Raw genomic sequence first — 25078 nt, 5'->3', positions numbered from 1 at the left:
TAGAGGTATAGACTACGTACCCTAGCCTTAATGATGGTGGGTCTATAGATCAGGTATTAGATGTATAGACTACGTACCCTAGCCTTAATGATGGTGGGTCTATAGATCAGGTATTAGATGTATAGACTACGTACCCTAGCCTTAATGATGGTGGGTCTATAGATCAGGTAATAGATGTATAGACTACGTACCCTAGCCTTAATGATGGTGGGTCTATAGATCAGGTATTAGATGTATAGACTACGTACCCTAGCCTTAATGATGGTGGGTCTATAGATCAGGTATTACGTACCCTAGCCTTAATGATGGTGGGTCTATAGATCAGGTATTAGAGGTATAGACTACGTACCCTAGCCTTAATGATGGTGGGTCTATAGATCAGGTATTAGACGTATAGACTACGTACCCTAGCCTTAATGATGGTGGGTCTATAGATCAGGTAATAGATGTATAGACTACGTACCCTAGCCTTAATGATGGTAGGTCTATAGATCAGGTATTAGACGTATAGACTACGTACCCTAGCCTTAATGATGGTAGGTCTATAGATCAGGTATTAGATGTATAGACTACGTACCCTAGCCTTAATGATGGTGGGTCTATAGATCAGGTATTAGACGTATAGACTACGTACCCTAGCCTTAATGATGGTGGGTCTATAGATCAGGTATTAGAGGTATAGACTACGTACCCTAGCCTTAATGATGGTGGGTCTATAGATCAGGTATTACGTACCCTAGCCTTAATGATGGTGGGTCTATAGATCAGGTATTAGAGGTATAGACTACGTACCCTAGCCTTAATGATGGTGGGTCTATAGATCAGGTATTAGAGGTATAGACTACGTACCCTAGCCTTAATGATGGTGGGTCGCGGGTCGAGGATTCCCTGCATCTTCCTCAGAGCCGGGATCACAAACAGGTTACAGGTCACCACCGCAGACACTGGGTTGCCTAGCAACGGAAAACACAACAAACATTGTCCACGCCCCTTTAGGACAGAAAGCTACCCAATGAACACAGAGTAGGGGCGGAGCCGTGGCCACGCCTCCTCCCCACCGCCGCCACATGCAAAAAAAAAAAACGTCAGGAAGAGGAAACGGGTCAGAGGCAGGCGGGCGGGGCTGGCGTTGATTGACGGGCGTCATCAGAGGGGGCGGGGTTTACAGTGGGCGGGGTTTAAAGGGGGCATGGCTTAAACAGGGCTGGGTTTATAGGGGGCGGGGTTTAAACTTCATGGAGGTTCACGGGGCTTAATGACAGAGGGGGGAGCAGTCACAGAGGGGGGGAGGAGTCATAACACCAACTGGAGGTCAGAGGTCGTAAAGAGTCATTCTGGGGTCAATCTGGGGTCATTCTGGGGTCAAGAGGTCACGTGTTCTGGACCTACTTCCTCTAGGCGGAGGGGGGAGGGGCTGCCTGCTGTCTCCGCTCTCATTGGCCTCCGGCCGAGAGGAGGCGGGGCCTTTATCCCTGAAGCTGAAGTTCCCTTTAAGAACATACAGTGCACACGTTACACCACTAGAGGGCAGCACGGGACCGGTGATATCTGAACCCAACCGCTACGGATCCCAGAAACATTCTAATTGGTCGCGCCCGCCCCGGAAACGGCTCCGAAAGGATCGGATCCGGTTCGAAACGGAGCCGAGAAGGATTGGACTGTTTGGAACCGTTCCGACCAAAACGGCACTGATCCGATCCGATATAGATCCGATATAGATCCGATATAGATCCGATATAGATCCGATATAGATCCGATATAGATCCGATATAGATCCGATATAGATCCGATATAGATCCGATATAGATCCGATATAGATCCGATATAGATCCGATATAGATCCGATATAGATCCGATATAGATCCGATATAGATCCGATATAGATCCGATATAGATCCGATATAGATCTGGACCCATAGTGTGTTCTCTGCAATATTATTATGCTTCAACATGAGACTGCTCTCTATGAGCGACTGCACCGCCTCTCCAGACCTGTGGAGGGTTGAACCCGACTGCACCCCGCCTCTCCAGACCTGTGGAGGGTTGACCGACTGCACCCCGCCTCTCCAGACCTGTGGAGGGTTGACCGACTGCACCCCGCCTCTCCAGACCTGTGGAGGGTTGACCGACTGCACCCCGCCTCTCCAGACCTGTGGAGGGTTGACCGACTGCACCCCGCCTCTCCAGACCTGTGGAGGGTTGAACCGACTGCACCCCGCCTCTCCAGACCTGTGGAGGGTTGACCGACTGCACCCCGCCTCTCCAGACCTGTGGAGGGTTGACCGACTGCACCCCGCCTCTCCAGACCTGTGGAGGGTTGAACCTTACTGCACCCCGCCTCTCCAGACCTGTGGAGGGTTGACCGACTGCACCCCGCCTCTCCAGACCTGTGGAGGGTTGACCGACTGCACCCCGCCTCTCCAGACCTGTGGAGGGTTGACCGACTGCACCCCGCCTCTCCAGACCTGTGGAGGGTTGAACCTGACTGCACCCCGCCTCTCCAGACCTGTGGAGGGTTGAACCTTACATAATACTGCACCCCGCCTCTCCAGACCTGTGGAGGGTTGAACCTTACATAATACTGCACCCCGCCTCTCCAGACCTGTGGAGGGTTGAACCTTACATAATACTGCACCCCGCCTCTCCAGACCTGTGGAGGGTTGAACCTTACATAATACTGCACCCCGCCTCTCCAGACCTGTGGAGGGTTGAACCTTACATAATACTGCACCCCGCCTCTCCAGACCTGTGGAGGGTTGAACCTTACATAATACTGCACCCCGCCTCTCCAGACCTGTGGAGGGTTGACCGACTGCACCCCGCCTCTCCAGACCTGTGGAGGGTTGAACCTTACATAATATTAGTGCCTTTTAGCACCGACATTCTTACCAGAGCTGTTGACAATCACAACAAAACTGTCCCACATTGCTCGTTGCTTTGCGTTTCACCTCGCTCGCTCAAGGGGGGCGCCATGATTCCATTCATATAGCCAGCGCGCAGTCAGGATTGGGGTGAGAGTACATGGTCTGTGCCCGCCCCCCCTAAGTGAATTCATTAAACTGAAGCCTGATAGGGGAATCAGTACCAGAGCAACCACTCGAGGAGACTGCAAAGTGCCACATTCGGCCAAAATGTCCTCTCAGTACAGGGTTGTGTAGCATGGAATGGCCTTCCTCTCAGTACAGGGTTGTGTAGCATGGAATGGCCTTCCTCTCAGTACAGGGTTGTGTAGCATGGAATGGCCTTCCTCTCAGTACAGGGTTGTGTAGCATGGAATGGCATTCCTCTGCGTATAAGGGATTGTGCTACATTTCCATCTTTTAAATTTAATCTGAAAAAATGTTTGCTTGAAAACCAAAGCTGCAACCATTCATGATTATTTTAGGTGTATTTCTTGTTTTATGCTGTGTTCCCTATGTAATGTTATGTAAATGTATTCCACTGTTTGCCTGTTTGTCTGTTTTCCGTTTTGTGTTTCTTGTGAGGACTGCGGATGGAAATTAGCAACTGTGCTATATCCGGTGTATTTACGTCCGTGTGACGTCCATTAATATGCATTGTCCTGTCCAAGTAAACCAATAAAGTAAAGTAAAAGTAAAAACAGAGACGGCATGTGGAGGTGCATGAGGAGACCCAGCCCTCGTTGACTCTGTTCAGTTCACTACGGACTTTAGAATCTAACTATTACAACGAGACCCAGCCCTCGTTGACTCTGTTCACTTCACTACGGACTTTAGAATCTAACTATTACAACGAGACCCAGCCCTCGTTGACTCTGTTCAGTTCACTACGGACTTTAGAATCTAACTATTACAACGCTACAATTATTGTTAACACATATTGTGCCAAGGACGAGTTCACTCCACACGTCCTCTCAATAAAACCCGTGGACGTGTCTAGACGTCTTTAGGTCCATTTTAATTATATAAACCGGGATCTTTGTAATCCCCCTTTCTTTGGTTTTGCTTGGCCTTTCCTTCTTCAGCGACCCGAGACAAAGTTTAGCAGCATATACAGTTAATATACGGTAATATACAGGTGTGATGGTACAATTGGGGATACCGTAGTACTTATCGTACTACGGTATAGTACGATAAGTACCGTGGGACAAGTGGTCCCACGCACACACACACACACACGCACGCACGCAGTTAGTTACCTGGCAGTGCAAAGATGAGTTTTCTTGCTCCATCGATATCTGCTGTGGCAAAGGTGGTTGGAAGACTGACAGACAGACACATAAAATGCCATTAACAATAAAGATAATTTAAATGTTGTTTTGTCCATGTTGTGTTACATCACCATTACATCACCTAATCAACATGAGTTAGACTTTAATATATTAGCGCCCCTCACTTCACACAGGTGTGATTTTCTTTACCATCCCGTCTAGACCGGATCACACGGCGATTTAGGAACACAGATCAGGCTCCTCCCATATTATTATTAACCCTTTCTCACCCAGGTTTCATGAAGACTCGACCAAAGTGGATCTGAGCGTGAAGGTCGATGTCTAGAACTTGCTTCAGATAGTCCTGAAAAACACGCACACGCGCGCACGCACATGCACACGCGCACACGCACACGCACACACGCACACACACAGTGTCAGTGACATCACTAATTGTTTGTCACATTGTATTAATGAATGATTTGTTAATTCAAGGTCACAGAGGTCACCTTCTCCCCCATGGACACGCCCCCTGAGGTGATGATGACATCAGCGCGGCTGATTCCCTCGTGAAGAGCAGACAGCAGGTCATCTGGACTGATGACATCATCATGACATCATTAGTATTATGATGACATCATTATTATTATTAACAAGTTAACTGCCTCAAAAATAACAGATCTACAAGCTCGGTGAAGCGCTACGAGCTTGTAGATCTATATCATATATCATATCAGGGTACCTACGGGGGGTATCAGGGTACCTACTTGTCCCCCACTATACCCAGGTTGATGGTGGGGTATAAGGGTACCTACGGGGGTATCAGGGTACCTACGGGGGGTATCAGGGTACCTACGGGGGGTATCAGGGTACCTACTTGTCCCCCACTATGCCCAGGTTGATGGTGGGGTATCAGGGTACCTACTTGTCCCCCACTATACTCAGTTTGATGGGGGGGTATCAGGGTACCTACGGGGGGTATCACGGAGGTATCAGGGGGGGTATCAGGGTACCTACTTGACCACCACTATACCCAGGTTGATGGTGGGGTATCAGGGGGGTATCAGGGGGGGTATCAGGGGGGTATCAGGGGGGGTATCAGGGGGGTATCAGGGTACCTACTTGTCTCCCACTATACCCAGGTTGATGGTGGGGTATCAGGGGGGGTATCAGGGGGGGTATCAGGGGGGTATCAGGGGGGTATCAGGGTACCTACTTGTCTCCCACTATACCCAGGTTGATGGTGGGGTATCAGGGGGGTATCAGGGGGCGTATCAGGGGGGTATCAGGGGGGTATCAGGGTACCTACTTGTCTCCCACTATACCCAGGTTGATGGGGGGGTATCAGGGGGGTATCAGGGGGGGTATCAGGGGGGTATCAGAGTACCTACTTGTCTCCCACTATACCCAGGTTGATGGGGGGGTATCAGGGGGTATCAGGGGGTATCAGGGGGGTATCAGGGTAACTACTTGTCTCCCACTATACCCAGGTTGATGGGGGGGTATCAGGGGGGTATCATGGGGGTCAGGGGGGTATCAGGGTATCTACTTGTCTCCCACTATACCCAGGTTGATGGGGGGGTATCAGGGGGGGTATCAGGGGGGTATCAGGGGGGTATCAGGGTACCTACTTGTCTCCCACTATACCCAGGTTGATGGGGGGTATCAGGGGGGTATCAGGGGGGGTATCAGGGGGGTATCAGGGGGGGTATCAGGGTACCTACTTGTCTCCCACTATACCCAGGTTGATGGTGGGGTATCCGTGCTCCTGGATGGTAGCCAACAGGGTGGAGCGGTTGGAGTCTCGGATCTTCCCTGGATGGAGGTCGTCTTCTGGATTTAACAGCTGCACGCACGCACACACGCACGCACACACACACGCACGCACCGCACACACGCACGCACACACGCACCACGCACGCACACACGCACCACGCACCGCACGCACAACGCACGCACGCACCGCACGCACGCACAACGAAATCAGATCTCAAATCAGTCTTTTTGTAAATATGATCACCACCGTCATGTCATATATATATATATATATATATATATGGGATATATATATATATATATATATATATATATATATATATATATGGGATATATATATATATATATATATATATATATGATCAGACAATATAAACTTGAGGTCTGGAATAAAATGTAATATCTTGGTCACTTTCATCATCATCATCACTTACATCACAGCCACCACAGTGCTTGCGTGCGTGTGCGTGCATGCGCGTGTGTGTGTGTGTGTGTGTGTGTGTGTGTGTGTGTGTGTGTGTGTGTGTGTGTGTGTGTGTGTGTGTGTGTCTGTGTGTGTGTGCGTGTGTGTGTGCGTGCACGTACCTCGTTGCCAGTAGACATCACAGCCACCACGGGGAACTTGTGCACGCTGACCTCTGTGACCCCTACGGTGGCGAGCAGACCGATCTCTGACGGTCCCATGTGGGTCCCCTTCGCCAAAACACACTCCCCCCTCCTGATGTCATGACCTATAGGCCTTAAATATATGAAATATATACATTAATATATACATTAACACACTCCCCCCTCCTGATGTCATCACCTATAGGCCTTAAATATATGAAATATATACATTAATATATACATTAATATATACATTAACACACTCCCCCCTCCTGATGTCATGACCTATAGGCCTTAAATATATGAAATATATACATTAATATATACATTAACACACTCCCCCTCCTGATGTCATCACCTATAGGCCTTAAATATATGAAATATATACATTAATATATACATTAACACACTCCCCCCTCCTGATGTCATGACCTATAGGCCTTAAATATATGAAATATATACATTAATATATACATTAACACACTCCCCCCTCCTGATGTCATCACCTATAGGCCTTAAATATATGAAATATATACATTAATATATACATTAACACACTCCCCCCCTCCTGATGTCATCACCTCCCATCGCCTTAAATATTAAATATAAAACACATTAATATCTCTGAGGGTCCATTTGGTGTTACAGGTCTTAATATTAGTTGCTGTATATTGTGGTATTTACGGTAATATTAGTGACTGGATATTGTTACTGTACCTGATGTCCTGTCCTGGTCGAGCCTGGACCAGAATCCTCACCTCTAACTCCTCTGTACCCTGAAACACATCAGTAGTTTTATTAGTATTATTATTACTATCATTATTATTAGTAGTATTATTATGTACCCTGAAACATGTCCCAGACTCTTCTCCCTTCTCTAAAACACCCTGGACAACGCTCCACACGCCCCAGACTCTTCTCCCTTCTCTAAAACACCCTGGACAACGCTCCACACGTCCCAGACTCTTCTCCCTTCTCTAAAACACCCTGGACAACGCTCCACACGTCCCAGACTCTTCTCCCTTCTCTAAAACACCCTGGACAACGCTCCACACGTCCCAGACTCTTCTCCCTTCTCTAAAACACCCTGGACAACGCTCCACACGTCCCAGACTCTTCTCCCTTCTCTAAAACACCCTGGACAACACTCCACACGTCCCAGACTCTTCTCCCTTCTCTAAAACACCCTGGACAACGCTCCACACGTCCCAGACTCTTCTCCCTTCTCTAAAACACCCTGGACAACACTCCACACGTCCCAGACTCTTCTCCCTTCTCTAAAACACCCTGGACAACGCTCCACACGTCCCAGACTCTTCTCCCTTCTCTAAAACACCCTGGACAACGCTCCACACGTCCCAGACTCTTCTCCCTTCTCTAAAACACCCTGGACAACGCTCCACACGTCCCAGACTCTTCTCCCTTCTCTAAAACACCCTGGACAACGCTCCACACGTCCCAGACTCTTCTCCCTTCTCTAAAACACCCTGGACAACGCTCCACACGTCCCAGACTCTTCTCCCTTCTCTAAAACACCCTGGACAACGCTCCACACGTCCCAGACTCTTCTCCCTTCTCTAAAACACCCTGGACAACGCTCCACACGTCCCAGACTCTTCTCCCTTCTCTAAAACACCCTGGACAATGCTCCACACGTCCCAGACTCTTCTCCCTTCTCTAAAACACCCTGGACAATGCTCCACACGTCCCAGACTCTTCTCCCTTCTCTAAAACACCCTGGACAATGCTCCACACGTCCCAGACTCTTCTCCCTTCTCTAAAACACCCCGGACAACGCTCCACACGTCCCAGACTCTTCTCCCTTCTCTAAAACACCCCGGACAACGCTCCACACGTCCCAGACTCTTCTCCCTTCTCTAAAACACCCCGGACAACGCTCCACACATCCTGGCTCATTGGTATGAAGTACTTACGTCCTCAGACTCTCTCAGGAGTTCGGTATCTTCTACTTGGACCACAGCGTCGGCTCCACAGGGGATCGGAGCTCCGGTGGTGACCCTCATGACCTGGCCGGGCATCACCGTGTGACTGGGCTACACGCGCACACACACACACACACACACACACACACACACACACACACACACACACACGCACGCACGCACGCACGCACGCACGCACACACAAACGGACGGACGGACACGCACAGAAGGACGTAGATAAATTCACTTGCATCAAAGCGTACTTAAGTTTAATTTCACATTTCATGAGAATCATTAAACCATTTAACAGTAATAGAGTATGTCTACCTGTTGTCCAGCCTGGGACTCTCCCATGATGAAGCGGTCTCCAGGTCCGTCCGCAGCTGAAAGGCATCCAGAAACATATTACAAATTTAACATTTTAAATGTTAATTATTCAGACCTTCAATCCATACCTCCTGCTCATCTGTCACTATGTTTGTGCCTGATATGATGGAGTCTGACATACGTGGCAGGTTAAGACTGGTATGATGGAGTATGTGGCAGGTTAAGACTGATATGATGGAGTCTGTGGCAGGTTAAGACTGGTATGATGGAGTCTGACATACGTGGCAGGTTAAGACTGGTATGATGGAGTCTGTGGCAGGTTAAGACTGATACGATGGAGTCTGTGGCAGGTTAAGACTGGTATGATGGAGTCTGACATACGTGGCAGGTTAAGACTGGTATGATGGAGTCTGACATACGTGGCAGGTTAAGACTGATATGATGGAGTCTGACATACGTGGCAGGTTAAGACTGGTATGATGGAGTCTGTGGCAGGTTAAGACTGATATGATGGAGTCTGTGGCAGGTTAAGAGTGATATGATGGAGTCTGTGGCAGGTTAAGACTGGTATGATGGAGTCTGTGGCAGGTTAAGACTGATACGATGGAGTCTGTGGCAGGTTAAGACTGGTATGATGGAGTCTGACATACGTGGCAGGTTAAGACTGGCATGATGGAGTCTGTGGCAGGTTAAGACTGATACGATGGAGTCTGTGGCAGGTTAAGACTGGTATGATGGAGTCTGTGGCAGGTTAAGACTGATACGATGGAGTCTGTGGCAGGTTAAGACTGGTATGATGGAGTCTGACATACGTGACAGGTTAAGACTGGTATGATGGAGTCTGTGGCAGGTTAAGACTGATACGATGGAGTCTGTGGCAGGTTAAGACTGAGGTTAGTACTGTCCGACACACGTGGCGTGGTGCGATGCCACACAGACCGACTACTGGGTGCGTTAGGTCCAACCCCTAGTGTGTCTGTCAGAAGCAGCTGAGGGCTGATTTCACCCCCGTGAGGTCATGACCTCTCACAGCATATCACACGGGGTCAGGGGTCGCGACCTCTCACCTCTCACAGCATATCCGTCTTTAACAGAGGCAGGAAACGGAGGCAGGTTGTCTTTGGCGTAGATGTCCTGGGAGAGGACCCTCCCCATCCCATCTGGAACACACACACAGGTGCGCGCACACACACACACACACACGCACGCACACACGCACACAAACACACACACACACACAGACCAACTGTGTAAGGATACACATAGCACCTCCTCCTCCACACAGAAACACTGCCTAAACAGAGCAGTATTTATTTGGCAAGTTGTTCAGAATATTCTTCTCTGGGCTGATATCATTGAGGATGCATTGGACGTGTACACGTGTTAGTCCCTTCCTAACATTGGACGTGTACACGTGTTAGTCCCTTCCTAACATTGGACGTGTACACGTGTTAGTCCCTTCCTAACATTGGACGTGTACACGTGTTAGTCCCTTCCTAACATTGGACGTGTACACGTGTTAGTCCCTTCCTAACATTTTAGTCTAGTTTTTATTTGTTGACGAAATTGTCAGTATATTTAGTCTTAGTTTTCGTCATCATAGCTTAGTTCTCATTTAGTTTCCATTTAGTTTTCGTCAGTGAAAACAGGTAGTCAACGGACATTTTTCGTCTTGGTTTTAGTCGACGAAAACAACACTGGCATGCACGCACGCACGCACACACACACACACACACGCGCACACACACACACACACACACACACACGCACACACACACCTCTGTAGTTGATGACCTCGGTGCCCAGGATGGGGGTCATCTCCAGGACGGTGATGAAGGCTTTATCCATGGAGGTGAGCGGGAACGGAGACATGCGGTGGCGCCTCGCCACCTTACTGATGTCCACCGCACTGTGGCCTGGAACACAGTGCACGCACACACACACACATTACTGATGTCCACCGCACTGTGGCCTGGAACACAGTGCACGCACACACACACACATTACTGATGTCCACCGCACTGTGGCCTGGAACACAGTGCACGCACACACACACACATTACTGATGTCCACCGCACTGTGGCCTGGAACACAGTGCACGCACACACACACACACACATTACTGATGTCCACCGCACTGTGGCCTGGAACACAGTGCACGCACACACACACACACATTACTGATGTCTACCGCACTGTGGCCTGGAACACAGTGCACGCACACACACACACATTACTGATGTCCACCGCACTGTGGCCTGGAACACAGTGCACGCACACACACACACATTACTGATGTCCACCGCACTGTGGCCTGGAACACAGTGCACGCACACACACACACACACACACACACACACACACACACACACACACACACACACACACACATTACTGATGTCCACCACACTGTGGCCTGGAACACAGTGCACGCACACACACACACATTACACTGTGGCCTGGAACACAGTGCACGCACACACACACACACACACACACATTACTGATGTCCACCACACTGTGGCCACACACACACACATTACACTGTGGCCTGGGACACAGTACACGCACACACACACACACACACACACACACACACACACACACACACACACACACAACACTGTGGCCTGGAACACAGTACACGCACACACACACACACACACACACACACACACACACACACACACACACACACATTACACTGTGGCCTGGAACAAGTGCACGCACACACACACACACACACACACTTACTGGCTCTAAGAATGTTCTCATTGCTGCCACACCTGGACTGCACCTAGAGAGAGAGAGAGAGAGAGAGAGAGAGAGAGAGAGAGAGAGAGAGAGAGAGAGAGTTGAAGTGTGTGTGAGCAGTGATAGTTCCTTCCCTGTATCTCCTTTTCCTGGTTCTATTCCTGGTTCTATTCCTGGTTCTATTCCTAGTCCTATTCCTGGTCCTATTCCTGGTTCTATTCCTGGTTCTATTCCTGGTCCTATTCCTGGTTCTATTCCTGGTCCTATTCCTGGTCCTATTCCTGGTTCTATTCCTGGTCCTATTCCTGGTTCTATTCCTGGTTCTATTACTGGTCCTATTACTGGTCCTATTCCTGGTCCTATTCCTGGTTCTATTCCTGGTTCTATTCCTGGTTCTATTACTGGTTCTATTCCTGGTTCTATTCCTGGTTCTATTCTATTCCTAGTCCTATTCCTGGTTCTATTACTGGTCCTATTCCTGGTTCTATTCCTGGTTCTATTCCTGGTTCTATTCCTGGTCCTATTCCTGGTCCTATTCCTGGTCCTATTCCTGGTTCGATTCCTGGTCATATTCCTGGTCCTATTCATGGTCCTATTCATGGTTCTATTCCTGGTCATATTCCTGGTCATATTCCTGGTCCTATTCCTGGTTCTATTCCTGGTTCTATTCCTGGTCCTATTACTGGTTATATTACTGGTTCTATTCCTGGTTCTATTCCTGGTCCTATTCCTGGTTCTATTCCTGGTTCTATTCCTGGTCCTATTGCTGGTCATATTCCTGGTCATATTCCTGGTCCCAGATGGCAATTGTGGTCAAAACAAGGTTTATTTCACATCGCCGGCACAGAGCCGACGATGTGAAGCATTCCACTGCAATTGTAATCAGTACACAAGAGACTGCTGGCGTGAAATATATCATAATTTGTAGGCATGTAACGATTCACTCAACTCACGATACGATTCACTCAACTCACGATACGATTCACTCAACTCACGATACGATTCACTCAACTCACGATACGATTCATATCACGATATGAGGTTCACGATACGATTTTTCACGAGTCTTAAATATACATATTTTAATGAGAAATTACCGTTTTCATTTTATATCATTTATCTTCCCCCGATATTTTTTATTTAACTACATTGCGAAAGAAGTAGCATTACTTTTGACAGTGCAGAAACATAATTGCCTTCCTTGATGAGTATCAACGACCATCATCACCTGGGCACAGTCACAGACACACACAGCTCCCCTCTACAGTGCTCTACTACTGAAAGTGACTATCATTTTACTGAAAGTGACTATCATTTCTCTCCAAAAGCACTTGAATATGATGGAATATGACTAAAGCTCACATTTCACATCACACACTAGCCCCCCCTAAAAATATATATTAAAAAAAATATATGTTTTTTTTCTTTTTTTTTTTGAAAATCGCAATTTTTTATTTCAATGAATCGATTCATATCGTCGGGATTAATATCGATATATATCGATATACGATATATCGTTACACGCCTAATGATTTGTCAATAAATGCTAGTGCTGTAAGTGTTAATTCATATATGTGACCGTTTCTGACCCACGCTAAGTCATTGATTTCTTTTTTACCACCAGTTTTGGAGTTATGGCTTATAGAGTAATGTCTTGCAGAGAAACAGCGAGTTGAGAAAACAGGCTTGAAAGGTTCACTTCTGTGGACTCCTAGCTTACACCTAGCTACATGTTTAAGCATTTATTTCATATTTACATGTCTTCTGTGGTCTCTAACATTACACATAGCTACATGTTTAAGCATTTATTTCATATTTACATGTCTTCTGTGGTCTCTAACATTACACCTAGCTACATGTTTAAGCATTTATTTCATATTTACATGTCTTCTGTGGACTCTAACATTACACCTATAGCTACATATTTAAGCATTTATTTCATAATTACATGTCTTCTGTGGTCTCTAACATTACACATAGCTACATGTTTAAGCATTTATTTCATATTTACATGTCTTCTGTGGTCTAACATTACACCTAGCTACATGTTTAAGCATGTATTTCATATTTACATGTCTTCTGTGTAGTGATCGACCGATATGGTTTTTGGCCGATATATCCGATCACCGATTAGTGGACAATCAAAAAGCCGATAGCCGATATTATGAACCGATATTAATTTAAGTTAAAAAAAACAGTAACATAAATTCCAACACAAGAATTCCTTTAAATGCATTGGAGAATATGTATCGCTTATAAAAAAGGAAGTGCAAGAAGCACCAACATCATTTCAGTAACACTCCCCCCCCCCCCTCCATCAAATGCAGCTTTTTTTAAATTCAAGTGCAAACATGTACTGTAGCAGCATATATATAATTGTATCTATCTATCTATCTATCTATCTATCTATGAATGCACCAAGTGTTTGTGTGTGTGTGTGTGTGTGTGTGTGTGTGTAATTGTCCAGAACCGCCCCAAAAAGGCCTCTGCCCGGGCTCTTGACCAGGCCCATGCCCAGCGTCCATATGGAGCTGGCCTGGCCAGCTGGCCTGGCCTGACCTCACAGCACTCCATATTTGGGCATGCCTGACACAGAAGACAGAACTCCACAAGCTGGCTGCATATACTCCCTATTTGGGCATGCCTTACAAAGAACTCCATATATGGGCATAAAAGGATGATATCTGGGTGGGGCATTCATTTCCAACTTGCATCGTTCCAAGTAGATCAGTGCCCAATGGGCTGTAGAGGCCCTATGGGCACCGTTCTAGTTTATCAAAATTGGTGATCTACAAGCCCACAGCACATTGCATCATGACATGTTGAGAGCTTGTAGATCTGCTGCCCAAACTCTCCAAAGCCATGTGACCTTGTTGTTTTTACTCCACCACTGAAATTTGCTACTTTCAAGATCACTGGCCACTTTTTTAATGCATGTAGAATTTGTTTTTACCATTCATTTTATAGCAATAAAAGACAATATGTCTCAAAAGTCAAAACACTGGCCAACAGTAAAATTATTGGCAACTAAATGAATATGAATTAGAAATGAAGACTGCCATGCTACTGATTGGTTCATTCTTCATTGGCTTGCAGTTAGTTATTGCATATAGACAAAATGAAATAATCATATTAGGCTAGTCAGGATGGGGGGGAAAAAAAGTTGTGCTTCAGTTGGCTGGCACACACACACACACACACACACACACACACACAATCAATAGACAACGCGTTACAGCTGTTGTTTGCAGCGTTAGCAGGCAGCAGCTAGCTTGGCTAACGTAGTTCTACCACTGCTCCCTGTCCCTCTCACGTGTGGATTTTATTTTGGTTAATTGAAGATGAAAACAGCAAAGCTTTTTATGGTTACAAGGTTAGTAGCCTATAATCCTTTCTCCTGCCTGCAGTCAGTGCAGTGGCCCTCTCTCTGACTCCGTGTGTGTGTGTGTGAGTGAGAGAGGAGACGTCAGTGCAGAGTGGAGCCGTGTCTACTACTCCACTGGGAGTGGAGCACTGGGAGAGTCAGACACGCAGCTATACATCTCCTTACAACCGTACTCTACCGGATTTTCAATGAAAGTGGTTGTTTCACCATGTTTGCGCATTTATGAGAAATATAATAATCGGCCGTTTTTTTCCGATTATTTGTTTTTAGCACCGATACCGATATTAATGAAAAACATGAATATCGAAGCCGATAATCGGCCACGGCCGATTATCGGTCGATCACTACTTCTGTGGACTCTAACATTACACCTAGCTACATGTTTAAGCATTTATTTCATATTTACATGTCTTCTGTGGTCTCTAACATTACACCTAGCTACATGTTTAAGCATTTATTTCATATTTACATGTCTTCTGTGGTCTCTAACATTACACCTAGCTACATGTTTAAGCATTTATTTCATATTTACATGTCTTCTGTGGTCTCTAACATTACACCTAGCTACATGTTTAAGCATTTATTTCATATTTACATGTCTTCTGTGGTCTCTAACATCACACCTAGCTACATGTTTAAGCATTTATTTCATATTTACATGTCTTCTGTGGTCTCTAACATTACACCTAGCTACATGTTTAAGCATTTATTTCATATTTACATGTCTTCTGTGGTCTCTAACATCACACCTAGCTACATGTTTAAGCATTTATGTCATATTTACATGTCTTCTGTGGACTCTAACATTACACCTATAGCTACATGTTTAAGCATTTATTTCATATTTACATGTCTTCTGTGGTCTCTAACATTACACCTATAGCTACATGTTTAAGCATTTATTTCATATTTACATGTCTTCTGTGGTCTAACATTACACCTAGCTACATGTTTAAGCATGTATTTCATATTTACATGTCTTCTGTGGACTCTAACATTACACCTAGCTACATGTTTAAGCATTTATTTCATATTTACATGTCTTCTGTGGTCTCTAACATTACACCTAGCTACATGTTTAAGCATTTATTTCATATTTACATGTCTTCTGTGGTCTCTAACATCACACCTAGCTACATGTTTAAGCATTTATGTCATATTTACATGTCTTCTGTGGACTCTAACATTACACCTATAGCTACATGTTTAAGCATTTATTTCATATTTACATGTCTTCTGTGGTCTCTAACATTACACCTATAGCTACATGTTTAAGCATTTATTTCATATTTACATGTCTTCTGTGGTCTAACATTACACCTAGCTACATGTTTAAGCATGTATTTCATATTTACATGTCTTCTGTGGACTCTAACATTACACCTAGCTACATGTTTAAGCATTTATTTCATATTTACATGTCTTCTGTGGTCTCTAACATTACACCTAGCTACATGTTTAAGCATTTATTTCATATTTACATGTCTTCTGTGGTCTCTAACATTACACCTAGCTACATGTTTAAGCATTTATTTCATATTTACATGTCTTCTGTGGACTCTAACATTACACCTAGCTACATGTTTAAGCATTTATTTCATATTTACATGTCTTCTGTGGTCTCTAACATTACACATAGCTACATGTTTAAGCATTTATTTCATATTTACATGTCTTCTGTGGACTCTAACATTACACCTAGCTACATGTTTAAGCATTTATTTCATATTTACATGTCTTCTGTGGACTCTAACATTACACCTATAGCTACATGTTTAAGCATTTATTTCATATTTACATGTCGATTTCAGCTCTGACACTTATTTCAGACATGCTCTAGTGACTGAAGAGTCTGCCTGTGATATTAACTCATTTTGGATAATAATAATAATAATAATAATAATACATTTTATTTATAACGCACTTTACATTTGAAGCAAATCTCAAAGTGCTACAACAAGAAGAAGAATACACAGGTAATCTGAGATATCACATGTGGTATCAGAGCTGTGAAGAATACACAGGTAATCTGAGATATCACATGTGGTATCAGAGCTGTGTTGGTAATAGATCACAGCAGAGCCACACCGCCATACTGAGCTGAAACGTGTTCATGAACCGCGCTTTAGCGCGCGTGTGTGTACCTTGGGGGTGGGGCAGGATGCCGTGGAGAGGCGGGACGTGGCCTGCGTTGCCCGCGGCGACTCGGAGGGGGTGGAGCTTAGAGAGGCGGAGTCACGAGGAAGCACCTGAACGCCTCGAGAGATGATGGAGTCTGGAATCTACACACACACGCACGCGCACACACGCGCACACACACACGCGCACACACACACACACACACACACACACGCACGCACACACACCCACCCACACGGGCACGCATGCACACACACACACACACACACACACACACACACACACACACACACACACACACACACACACACACACACACACACACACACACACACACACACACACACACACACACACACACACACACACACACACACACACGAAATATGTAAATATGTAATTTTATTTTATATGCCCAAAAAGTACATAAAGAGAAGCTGTTGCGCTGAGAGGATAAACAGACTTAAAGTACATAAAGTACTTAAAGTACATAAAGTACTTAAAGTACATAAAGAGAAGCTGTGGCGCTGAGAGGATAAACAGACTTAAAGTACATAAAGTACTTAAAGTACATAAAGTACTTAAAGTACATAAAGAGAAGCTGTGGCGCTGAGAGGATAAACAGACTAACCCTAACCCTAACCCTAACCCTAACCCTAACCCTGAGAAGATAAACAGACTAACCCTAACCCTAACCCTAACCCTAACCCTAACCCTGAGAGGATAAACAGACTAACCCTAACCCTAACCCTAACCCTAACCCTAACCCTAACCCTGAGAGGATAAACAGACTAACCCTAACCCTAACCCTAACCCTAACCCTAAAGTACATAAAGAGAAGCTGTGGCGCTGAGAGGATAAACAGACTTCCACCAACACTAAAAAGGCTTCGTTTCGGTGATTAGGAGGCGGAACAAGGCCTGCTGGTTGGTCGTTCAGGGACCAATCAGAAGGCTTGACCACGGATCAACTTTATGAACATCATGACGTCACACAGAACATGTGATATACAATGAACCAATGAGGAGGGAGGAGGAGCGGGGGCGTGTCTCACCTGGTGAAATGGACCAATGGGAGTAGAGAGGGGGCGTGTCTCACCTGATTGCCATGGGAGCAGGTGAAATGGGGGGGCGGGGCGGGGGAGGAGCCAGGCATGTAGGGAGTCCCCTTAGCCATGACAACCGCATGACTGGTCTGATGGAGACGCACACACACACACACACACACACACACACACACACACACACACACACACACACACACACACACACACACACACACACACACACACACACACACACACACACACACACACACACACACACACACACACACACACACACACAAGACATGTGATCACATGAGTGTCAGTGAGATGAAAGGGCAATGATTGGACGACGACATTTATGATGAATTATGTTTTCTTTGGGCTTTTAGCTGTTGAAAAATAGCAGATCTACAAGCGGCACTCAGCTTGTAGATCTGCTATTTTTGAAAAATCGTGAAAATATGGCACAAATCTTTGAATATAATATACACGCACGCACGCACGCACGCACTAAATGGAAACTAAATGGAAACTAAATGGAAACTAAATGGAAACTAAATGGAAACTAAATGGAAACTAAATGGAAACTAAGCCACGATGAAAAAAACTAAGACTAAATATATCGACAATTTCGTCAACAAATAAAAACTAGACTAAAATGTTAGGAAGGCACTAGTGGACAAGAGATCCAGTATAAGTCATTTTACACTTGGTTGCATGCTGAAAATAGCAGATCTACAAGTGTAAAATAAGCCATCAAGGCCCGCTAAAATACATTTTAGTCGACTAAATCAACTGTAGATTTAGTCGACTAAAATCTTATGACATTTATTCGACTAAAACTAGACTAACACTAAAGCATTCCAGGTGACTATAATGTGACTAAAACTAAATGAAAACTATTCAAAAGACTAAAATCAAAATGTGCAGCCAAAATAAACACCGTGCCACACGATGGCCAATCAAAGTGACCGCTTCGAGTTCCAACAGCCAATCAGAGCGTCCGGTTACCTTGGCGGCGATGGCGGCGGCCGTGATGTGGGAGGAGCCGTGGTGGTGGTGGTGGTGGTGGGCGTGTCCGTGGCGGTGAGGCTCCGCCTCCTCGCCGTTGTTCTCGTCCTCGTCCTCGCACTGCGTGCCGCGCTCCATGGTGTGCGTGTGGGCGTGCACGAGGTCGTTGCCCACCAGCTCCTCCAGGGCGTGTGCGTGTGTGTGTGCGTGCACGTCGTTGCCCAGCATGGGGGGAGGGGGCGAGGACAGCTGCTCCAGCGCGGCGTGCACGGACTTGACCTTCACGTGCGCTTCTCGCAGGAGGTCGACGGCGTGAGGGAGAGCAGGCAGGATGAACTGGAAACACTCCTGGAGACGTTAGCACGCACACACACACGCACGCACGCACGCACGCACGCACGCACGCACGCACGCACGCACGCACGCACGCACGCACGCACGCACGCACGCACGCACGCACGCCACGCGCGCGCGCACGCACGCACGCACGCACGCCACGCGCGCGCGCACGCACGCACGCACGCCACGCCACGCCACGCACGCACGCACGCACGCACGCACGCACGCACGCCACGCCACGCCACGCACACACGCACGCCACGCCACGTACGCACGCCACGCCACGCCACGCACGCACGCACGCACGCACGCCACGCACGCACGCACGCACGCACGCACGCACGCCACGCCACGCACGCCACGTACGCACGCCACGCACGCACGCACGCACGCACGCACGCACGCACGCACGCACGCACGCACGCACGCACGCACGCACGCCACGCCACGCACGCACGCACGCACGCACGCACGCACGCACGCACGCACGCACGCACACACGCACGCCACGCCACGTACGCACGCCACGCACGTACGCACGCACGCACGCACGCACGCACACACGCACACCACGCCACGCACGCACGGATGCACACACACACATACACACACACACGTAATCATGTAAAGTAGAAACGAGATTGTCCTTAACACCTTGATGGTCAAAAAGGCGATTTTGCATTTGCAAGGTCTGGTGACGTAAACAAGGTCTGGTGACGTAAACAAGGTCTGGTGACGTAAACAAGGTCTGGTGACGTAAACAAGGTCTGGTGACGTAAACAAGGTCTGGTGACGTAAACAAGGTCTGGTGACGTAAACAAAAGGTTTTTGTAATTTATTTTATTTGTTGTAGGTTTTCTGAGCTCAATTTCACACAAAAAACTTTTATCATTCAGTAGATCGTCTGTGCTCTGTTGTTTTCTGAATAATTAGGCTCAAACAAGTGCTCTGATTTGCCAGCAGATGTCACTGTTGAGGCCTGATGGCCTGTTTTCATTGCAGCTCAAAAGGCTTCAGAACACAGAGAGAAAAACCCCAGACCACCGAAAGTCCACTGAATGTTCAATGGTCAGGTTGTGTGGGTGTAACGGAGGTCAAAGGTCAGGTTGTGTGGGTGTAACTGAGGTCAAAGGTCAGATTGTGTGGGTGTAACTGAGGTCAAAGGTCAGATTGTGTGGGTGTAACTGAGGTCAAAGGTCAGATTGTGTGGGTTTAATAAAACCTAAAAGAAAAATGAAAAATGAATGGAAATTAATGTCATGAAACCTTAGCGTTAGTCATACCTGAGATGATGACTGAGTGCGTGCGTGCGTGCGTGCGTGCGTGCGTGCGTGCGTGCGTGCGTGCGTGCGTGCGTGCGTGCCAGTCATACCTGAGAGCCTTTCTTGCTGCCTGGCAGGTTGATGATCAACGTCTTCCCCCGAATCCCACACACTGGTCTGGAACACACACACACACACACACACGCACACGCACACGCACACACAGACACAGACACAGACACAGACACACACACACAGACACAGACACACACACACACACATGCACGCATGCACACGCACGCACGCACGCATGCACACACAGTTGTAATGTGTCAGTTGTTGTCTTTGGCAGGACAGTAAAACGTGCACTACAGTACTACTAACCGCCTCGGCCATTTTCTCAAAACAGGGTGCGTTCTGAAGCTCTCAGAGCACACCGGGACCGCACTCCCTCGCCTGTATAATGCAGCCTCAACAGGCCCCAAAATGAAGGCCCGGCCCTACCTGGGCCCTCATCAAACCCTGACACTGCCCCCGCTGCCACCCTTAGGGCCGATTCATACTCCTATTTTAGAGCCGAATAAAAGTGGGTTGGTCTCTGCAGAGCCTACAATGTGACGTCATTTGTGGTTCGGGGGGGGGCGGGTACAGTCCTAAAGTCGGCACTACAGCGCCGAAACAGCGGTAAAATAGGAGTATGAATCGGCCCTTAGATCTCCATATATGGAGCTGACCTGTCCTGACATTCCATATGTTATATCTGACCTCATCAAACCCTGTACACTCAAGACACGCTCCATATATGGCCAGTGCACACAACCTCAGGCGTCTTACTGGAGGTAATAATTATATTACCTGGACAGCATGCCCAGAGGAGTCACATTCAGACTTCCATCAACATGGTAATAGTAATAGTAATAGTAATCTATTACCTGGACAGCATCCCCAGAGGAGTCACATTCAGACTTCCCATCAACATGGTAATAGTAATAGTAATAGTAATAGTAATCTATTACCTGGACAGCATCCCCAGAGGAGTCACATTCAGACTTCCCATCAACATGGCCAGAGACATCCCTGGAGCTTCTCTCTCTATCACCTCCCTGGTGGCCTGGAGGAGACAATACAATTAATACAATACAATGAATACAATTAATACAATACAATTAATACAATACAATAGGCTCTTTAGAGTCTATTGTCTAGGTCTAGGATAGGCTCTTTAGAGTCTATTGTCTAGGTCTAGGATAGGCTCTTTAGAGTCTATTGTCTAGGTCTAGGATAGGCTCTTTAGAGTCTATTGTCTAGGTCTAGGATAGGCTCTTTAGAGTCTATTGTCTAGGTCTAGGATAGGCTCTTTAGAGTCTATTGTCTAGGTCTAGGATAGGCTCTTTAGAGTCTATTGTCTAGGTCTAGGATAGGCTCTTTAGAGTCTATTGTCTAGGTCTAGGATAGGCTCTTTAGAGTCTATTGTCTAGGTCTAGGATAGGCTCTTTAGAGTCTATTGTCTAGGTCTAGGATAGGCTCTTTAGAGTCTATTGTCTAGGTCTAGGATAGGCTCTTTAGAGTCTATTGTCTAGGTCTAGGATAGGCTCTTTAGAGTCTATTGTCTAGGTCTAGGATAGGCTCTTTAGAGTCTATTGTCTAGGTCTAGGATAGGCTCTTTAGAGTCTATTGTCTAGGTCTAGGATAGGCTCTTTAGAGTCTATTGTCTAGGTCTAGGATAGGCTCTTTAGAGTCTATTGTCTAGGTCTAGGATAGGCTCTTTAGAGTCTATTGTCTAGGTCTAGGATAGGCTCTTTAGAGTCTATTGTCTAGGTCTAGGATAGGCTCTTTAGAGTCTATTGTCTAGGTCTAGGATAGGCTCTTTAGAGTCTATTGTCTAGGTCTAGGATAGGCTCTTTAGAGTCTATTGTCTAGGTCTAGGATAGGCTCTTTAGAGTCTATTGTCTAGGTCTAGGTCTAGGTCTTTAGAGTCTATTGTCTAGGTCTAGGTTGAAAACCTCAAGGGATGCGACCGTGACGTACATACCGTCCAACCCCAGATTAACAATCCTGGCACTTTTCACAAACTGATGGAGTATAGTATAGTACACTGTACAGTACATAGTATAGTATAGTACACTGTACAGTACATAGTATAGTATAGTACACTGTACAGTACATAGTATAGTATAGTACACTGTACAGTACATAGTATAGTATAGTACATTGTACAGTACATAGTATAGTATAGTACATTGTACAGTACATAGTATAGTATAGTACATTGTACAGTACATAGTATAATATAGTACACTGTACAGTACATAGTATAGTATAGTACATTGTACAGTATATAGTATAGTATAGTACATTGTACAGTACATAGTATAGTATAGTACATTGTACAGTACATAGTATAGTATAGTACATTGTACAGTACATAGTATAGTATAGTACATTGTACAGTACATAGTATAGTATAGTACACTGTACAGTACATAGTATAGTATAGTACATTGTACAGTACATAGTATAGTACACTGTACAGTACATAGTATAGTATAGTACATTGTACAGTACATAGTATAGTATAGTACATTGTACAGTACATAGTATAGTATAGTACATTGTACAGTACATAGTATAGTATAGTACATTGTACAGTACATAGTATAGTAAAGTACACTGTACAGTACATAGTATAGTATAGTACATTGTACAGTACATAGTATAGTATAGTACATTGTACAGTACATAGTATAGTATAGTACATTGTACAGTACATAGTATAGTATAGTACACTGTACAGTACATAGTATAGTATAGTACATTGTACAGTACATAGTATAGTATAGTACATTGTACAGTACATAGTATAGTATAGTACATTGTACAGTACATAGTATAGTATAGTACATTGTACAGTACATAGTATAGTATAGTACACTGTACAGTACATAGTATAGTATAGTACATTGTACAGTACATAGTATAGTATAGTACATTGTACAGTACATAGTATAGTATAGTACACTGTACAGTACATAGTATAGTATAGTACACTGTACAGTACATAGTATAGTATAGTACATTGTACAGTACATAGTATAGTACACTGTACAGTACATAGTATAGTATAGTACATTGTACAGTACATAGTATAGTATAGTACATTGTACAGTACATAGTATAGTATAGTACATTGTACAGTACATAGTATAGTATAGTACACTGTACAGTACATAGTATAGTATAGTACATTGTACAGTACATAGTATAGTATAGTACACTGTACAGTACATAGTATAGTATAGTACACTGTACAGTACATAGTATAGTATAGTACATTGTACAGTACATAGTATAGTATAGTACATTGTACAGTACATAGTATAGTATAGTACACTGTACAGTACATAGTATAGTATAGTACACTGTACAGTACATAGTATAGTATAGTACATTGTACAGTACATAGTATAGTACACTGTACAGTACATAGTATAGTATAGTACACTGTACAGTACATAGTATAGTATAGTACACTGTACAGTACATAGTATAGTATAGTACATTGTACAGTACATAGTATATTATAGTACACTGTACAGTACATAGTATAGTATAGTACATTGTACAGTACATAGTATAGTATAGTACATTGTACAGTACATAGTATAGTATAGTACATTGTACAGTACATAGTTTAGTTTAGTTTAGTTTAGTTTATTTGATCATCTTCACAGTAACAAAACAACTTATTCGTTAACACACGGTTACATAACCAAAAAGAACTGGAGGTGATCAAAAGGAATAGGCTGAAGCTGAAAGCTTATAAATGCCTATCCTACGAACATCAAAATAAAATAAAAATCCTCACGTATCCTCACATACCCCACCCACCCCCGTGTCACCATAGAGATCCACCAGGATCACTATAAAGTAATTACCATAATCATCATCATCATCATCATCTTCATAGGTTAAATATGTTATATACAAATGAACTTATGATATACTGTATTTAGCCAAAAGGATATGCTTGAATAGTATCTTGAATCGAGAGATGTGTCTGCTGTGTTTCACATCCTCAGTCAAGCCATTCCATATTTTAACCCCACAGACAGAAATACACATGCTCTTCCGGGTGGTGCTAACACAAGGTTGTTGAAAGTTTAGGTCCCATCTTAACTGATATCGTCCCTCCCTATCCTTGAACAATTTTAGGATATTCACAGGAAGTTGTTTATTCCTTACTTTGTACATAATTTGTGCCGATTTAAATTCAACTAAATCTAATAATTTCAGTGTGGAAGACTTTAAGAACAGTTC

General features: G+C 45.2%; 1 protein-coding gene across 2 annotated transcripts in view; it reads right to left on the bottom strand.

The window, feature by feature from the left end:
- Positions 1 to 25078, bottom strand: part of gphna (gephyrin a) — a 51052-nt gene that overhangs the window by 3176 nt on the left and 22798 nt on the right. Inside the window, exons 6-22 of one of the 2 annotated variants that reach the window (XM_079531127.1) lie at positions 21778 to 21872; positions 20872 to 20938; positions 19161 to 19508; positions 18200 to 18295; positions 17107 to 17244; positions 11578 to 11620; positions 10602 to 10739; positions 9891 to 9983; positions 8824 to 8879; positions 8488 to 8607; positions 7271 to 7329; positions 6533 to 6686; positions 5896 to 6017; positions 4681 to 4768; positions 4462 to 4535; positions 4160 to 4224; positions 850 to 953 (exon numbers count right to left, since the gene is read on the bottom strand). In XM_079531127.1, the coding sequence (XP_079387253.1) occupies positions 850 to 953; positions 4160 to 4224; positions 4462 to 4535; positions 4681 to 4768; positions 5896 to 6017; positions 6533 to 6686; positions 7271 to 7329; positions 8488 to 8607; positions 8824 to 8879; positions 9891 to 9983; positions 10602 to 10739; positions 11578 to 11620; positions 17107 to 17244; positions 18200 to 18295; positions 19161 to 19508; positions 20872 to 20938; positions 21778 to 21872 (1860 nt within the window). Of the gene's footprint in view, positions 1 to 849; positions 954 to 4159; positions 4225 to 4461; positions 4536 to 4680; positions 4769 to 5895; positions 6018 to 6532; positions 6687 to 7270; positions 7330 to 8487; positions 8608 to 8823; positions 8880 to 9890; positions 9984 to 10601; positions 10740 to 11577; positions 11621 to 17106; positions 17245 to 18199; positions 18296 to 19160; positions 19509 to 20871; positions 20939 to 21693; positions 21737 to 21777; positions 21873 to 25078 lie in introns of those variants that run through there. The other variant, XM_079531128.1, reaches the window with a different exon arrangement.

The sequence above is a fragment of the Electrona antarctica genome (assembly GCF_951216825.1).
Source record: "Electrona antarctica genome assembly, contig: scaffold_72, whole genome shotgun sequence".
Classification (NCBI taxonomy): Eukaryota; Metazoa; Chordata; class Actinopteri; order Myctophiformes; family Myctophidae; genus Electrona; species Electrona antarctica.
This window is presented reverse-complemented; position numbering and strand designations above follow the sequence as displayed.